The sequence below is a fragment of the Perkinsus marinus genome, assembly GCF_000006405.1.
Source record: "Perkinsus marinus ATCC 50983 genomic scaffold scf_1104296945236, whole genome shotgun sequence".
Classification (NCBI taxonomy): Eukaryota; Perkinsozoa; order Perkinsida; family Perkinsidae; genus Perkinsus; species Perkinsus marinus.
The window spans coordinates 134,753-139,497 of NW_003211193.1; the positions used below are offsets into that span (position 1 = coordinate 134,753).

The window sequence follows — 4,745 nt, forward strand, 5'->3', positions numbered from 1 at the left end:
CGTTTTAGAAACGTTCCGTAGTCTGTGGTGATAATGTCGAATTGGAGAAAACCATCTCGAGAATGTAACTGTTCGGTTCGCACTGTATACCACCCTCAAGTGAACACAACAGAAATTGTAACCAGTGGCACCGCAACCTGCGCATCAACCACGGGTGTACTATAACCAGCAACAAGAGCAGCATTATATGAGGAACTTGAAACTAGTTGGCATTCCTGGTTTATTACTACGTCGAAAATCCTATTCAACTGAATGATAGACAAAGATGACAAAAGCACTAATAATAGACGGAGAAGCACTACGGCGTAGACTACGTATGAGCCGCCACGAATGCGCGGGTTACATATAATTCGAATCGTACCATCCCGAGTCCAGCGAAGAATTATATCAATGAATGAGTGCTCCTACTAGAGCGCTACCAGCGATGTTGTATAATGCGTGTAATAACGTCAGGTTTAACGACGGGAACAAGACAATCTAATTTAGATACGATTTTGGAATTCTGTTCTTGCGGGTACCCATTGTCCCATTGAGACAGTCTAAAAGGAGTCCCAGTGCAGTAATGCAAGTCGATCCGCAGGACGACGAACCGATGAGCAACTCATCAGGACGATATGTGGTGGCGTAGGTGAAATCCTGAATGAATACTGAATGTATCAAACTATAAAATGATCTTTCCGAGATTTTCCGAAAATCTCCTTAAAATTTTGATATAGTCCCCTGCACACTGTTAGCAAACTGAAGGCTGTCTATTTTCCAGCGAGAGCACGCAGCGATCGTCAAGGGGGTTCTACCACTATAAGAGCACTCACGTTCACAAATCCTAGAGAAACTAGCGTTGAACATTCTTACCTTCACACTTGGTACAAAACATACTTCTTCCAGAGAAATCTGTGAGCCGGGACATTGATCAGGGAACCTCACATGCCTGGCAGTATCACCACTCGGAGACATATCTACCGAAAAAAATCTCATCTGATTTTTCTGTGGAAACTTACTTTCATCAGACGAGTCGAGAAAAAGACTATCTAGTGTTGATGTTGATGCCAAGCTGTGGTATTTAAGACTGTCCTCACACACTGAGCTATCATCATCAAAATGTTTCAAAATTCCACTACGTGGAAATGCCTTCTCAGATTTACGGCTGACAAGCGGATCTTTCATAATGTTGGAGTACAAACGAACTGCATAGAATTGATCAATTCGCCATAAGAGCGCAAAAGAAATCGCTAACCTCAACTAAAGTCAAACACTACTACATGACAAGCATGTACTCATATCAGCTGCCACAAATAGACTGTCCCTCGAAAAACCGCTTCCAATTATAACTCAACAACATCTACTTCTATCCGATATCCACGTGATCACAAGAGTAGACGGAAGATAGCTCGAAACTGGCAAAAATACGCCACTAGAAACGAGCACACCACTCAGGAACGACAAAGTAAAACTAACAAGTGTAACATCAAACACATTGACTAGTACAACAGTGACAACGAACAAACCAGGGGCGAGCTTAGACAACCATCGCTCACTGGAAGATCGATTTCACAATAAAATGACAACATATGATCAGGGTTGAAGAACGTTGGTAATCACCTCGTTAAACCAGATGTTATGTTGTCGTCGCATATCCCTCAAACCGGGGAACGACACAGGAGGTATATGGGCCACGATGGGCACTACTGCTGCACTACTTACATACAGGAACAGCATCGGATGCATCACTGACAATAGCTTGTGAAGCGGGCTCGAACGAGCTATACGCTTGGGACTCGTCTTACGAAAATACACTAATAAGTATCACAGGTGTATTAATATAAAAGGAGACGGGAGAGCGACGCTCCACATGGAGACTACATCAACCATAACTAGGAAAAGAAGAAAACTTTTTTGGTATGATTTTGATCATTAATACACAATGCGATGAGTGATCACATTGACCACGTTGACTAATACGATGTAACATACATACACTCACCCACGCCGTATCAACCATCAAGAGCACTTCAGGGGGGCCTATAGGTCGCAGTGAAACACCACCACGAGGAACAGCAGCATTATGTTTGCTACTGTCCTCCATACAGAAACAGATAGAACAGTTATTGTTACTCGGATAAGTACAGAAACAAGCTAAACCCAAAGAAACATGGGGAACTCTGAATGCGAGACCTATTGAGTAACAGAGGTCGCTAATCTCAAATGACGCTATGAATGGCGACCACCGTGGACCCCGAGTGGCTACTAGAAATTCCTAAGGAACTGGTCTCGTGGGACAAGAGGAAGTTCAGAGGTAATATTCAAGAGGCAACTCTCACAATACAGAGAACGATAAATACTCAGTAGCTTGTCCATCGGAGAAGAAACACTGCCGCAAGAGCAACAGTTGTATACAACAACTAAACTATACTGATGAAAGTGGTGGACTTCGAGTATGAAAACACACGATCGACCACCCCAGTGAACAACTTGATGAAAGAGTAGTTGAATGATGAAAGGCAGCGAGCATCGTGAATCTGCAGCTGAGAGCTATTATCTCAGTGCGGGTTGAATACGTCCATCAAAGGAACTACGTCTTCATAAAAAATGCGGTGTGTTGATGGACTCAACTTACATATAATACGACTCAGACCGCAAAGCCGCAAAGTCCTCCTCCATGGGGTCACTCGCGGAGAAGAGGAGGTGGAGGAACTCCTTGAAACCGCCCATACAGCTCTGACGCTTCTCGGGGTATTCCGTGTCACGAGGCTCGAAGCTGAGAGAGCGATTCAATTCCTAAAATAAAAACAAACATGTGCCAATGGTCGAAGACAGAGAACTACTCACTTTATAACACTCAACAGGGATCACCGTCTCCAGCGACTGGGGACTCCCATAATCATCAGGGATCTCGTCAGCGAAGGAGATACTGTGGTCTTTGGAATGAGCAATAATTTCATTACCTGAGGAAACACACCATATCAATCCGGACGCTGTATGAGAGAGAATCGACTCGAGTATCAGCTCCTCGAATGGAAACTGAATTATACACGGCTAACATGGTAGAATATACGAACTATAGGTGAAAAAACGCGATTGGAGAATGCTGAACTACGTGTCCTCTATAGAAAGAGGATCCAACCGTTACCCATGGAGATCTTACCGTTTCTATCCGATCGAACCGAGCGTGGCGAACTCAGCGAGTCAGCAGTATCCACTGACGACCCACGAGGCGCTAGAGTCGGACGAGGGGAAGACAGTGACAAACAGGAAACCGAATCCGGCGATCTGTCCATTGTCATTTAGAGGGATATTTAGTTGGAGGATTTTTTCAATAATACTGCATCAGAACCCTTCAGTACCGCCACCTGTCGAATACTCAACGAAATGCCAAAAACAAGTGTCGAAACAACCGCCCCACATCTTCCCTTTTGTGCAACGTTGGAGTACTTTCGGGCGAGCGCTAAATCATTTCGCCATTCCGGAACCTAACTCTTCGGGCTATGTACCTCGTTCACACCCATGATCGAAATTCCTATAGTGCCAAGCCTATACATAGCATTGACACTTTTCCTTGAAAAAGCCTTCAACACTATAAGTAACCAAATTAGTGTTACACTGTTGTGCTAGCCAATGGTGACACAACACATAGTCGCTGCTTGTCTACGATCATGTAAGATGCGATTTTTTGGAAGTCACATATTGTCGACCTGAACACCAACTTTCTAGGGTAAATCTGTCTTGAAAATGTTCTCTGATGGATCTAGGAACTCGACGGGGCTATTATGATTTACTATAGCTGTCCCTGCTGGTCGCCTTAGTTCGATCAGTATGGGAATATATGTGTGTGTCGATGACAATATATGTTGGTTTCTATACACTTATACCTCTCAGCGTGTGAAAACTCTCACTCCTGAGCTCAACTGAGGAAACTCAACATGCATTTCGTATTCGATTCGGGAAGAATAACGTAGGTAAATTTTTAGGTAATTTTTCGAAATAACGTAGGTAAATTTTCAGTTAATCTCAAACCCCTCCGATGTTAAGGTTAACCTTGCGAAATCATCAATCGTTCTATCGCAGTCTTCAAGTCAAGAGTTCACTGAGCAAATCTCTAACTGTGGTGAAGGCCGAAGGTCTGCCCTTTCTCACTTGGTACGGTATATGGTACACTCTCGGTGTCACCCTCTGTCACACCTCGGTTTCCTGTCGACCCGAGCTCTATAATAAAGCTCTTACTGTGATGAAAGCCGTCAATCTAGATCGCCTTGTGGACGTCGATCGTATCGATCCAGCAATAGGCAAATGGACTCTTATATTTGTCATGAACAACATCTTAGAAATACCCAGGTTGCCCTTCGTATTGGCCTCGTACGCCTGGTGGAAGCGTGCGGTCGTCACACGATTATGAAAGTTCTTGTAAAACTGCACCACTAGGTTCATTTTTGACGCCCTTTTTGTAGCATTCCTTTCGACGTTGGAGGAGTCGAACGTACAGTGTATCCATTATTTGCATTGCACGAAATATCACCTATAAGGTCTACTGTGCCCAACACAGTGATGGTGGAAACACATTTGACGTAGTGTTGGTATCAATGAAGTTTCACCCTAGTGATATGAAAAACACATTTCACGACTATTCCAAGGCGCAAATATCGCGTTTTTCATGGAGTCTTACGCTACTTCACGTAAAACGGGTGAAACACCAATACAGTAAGCAGTGTTGGAATATATGTTTGCTCTCCTCAGCTGAGCTCAGGAGTCAA

At 43.9% G+C, this 4,745-nt stretch overlaps 2 protein-coding genes across 2 annotated transcripts; one reads left to right on the forward strand and one right to left on the reverse strand.

Moving 5' to 3' along the window:
• Positions 1–2,610: 2,610 nt before the first annotated feature.
• Pmar_PMAR002311 (hypothetical protein) lies at positions 2,611–3,281 on the reverse strand (the record flags this gene model as incomplete). Its single annotated transcript, XM_002779867.1, has 3 exons — positions 2,611–2,775; positions 2,827–2,942; positions 3,143–3,281. 3 exons carry the CDS (start codon positions 3,279–3,281, stop codon positions 2,611–2,613), a joined length of 420 nt encoding a protein of 139 aa, XP_002779913.1.
• A 724-nt stretch (positions 3,282–4,005) lies between these two features.
• On the forward strand, positions 4,006–4,598 carry Pmar_PMAR002312 (hypothetical protein; the record flags this gene model as incomplete). Its single annotated transcript, XM_002779868.1, has 1 exon — positions 4,006–4,598. A coding segment is annotated over one exon (384 nt), but the record flags the coding sequence as incomplete, so codon positions are not given.
• Positions 4,599–4,745: the final 147 nt, after the last annotated feature.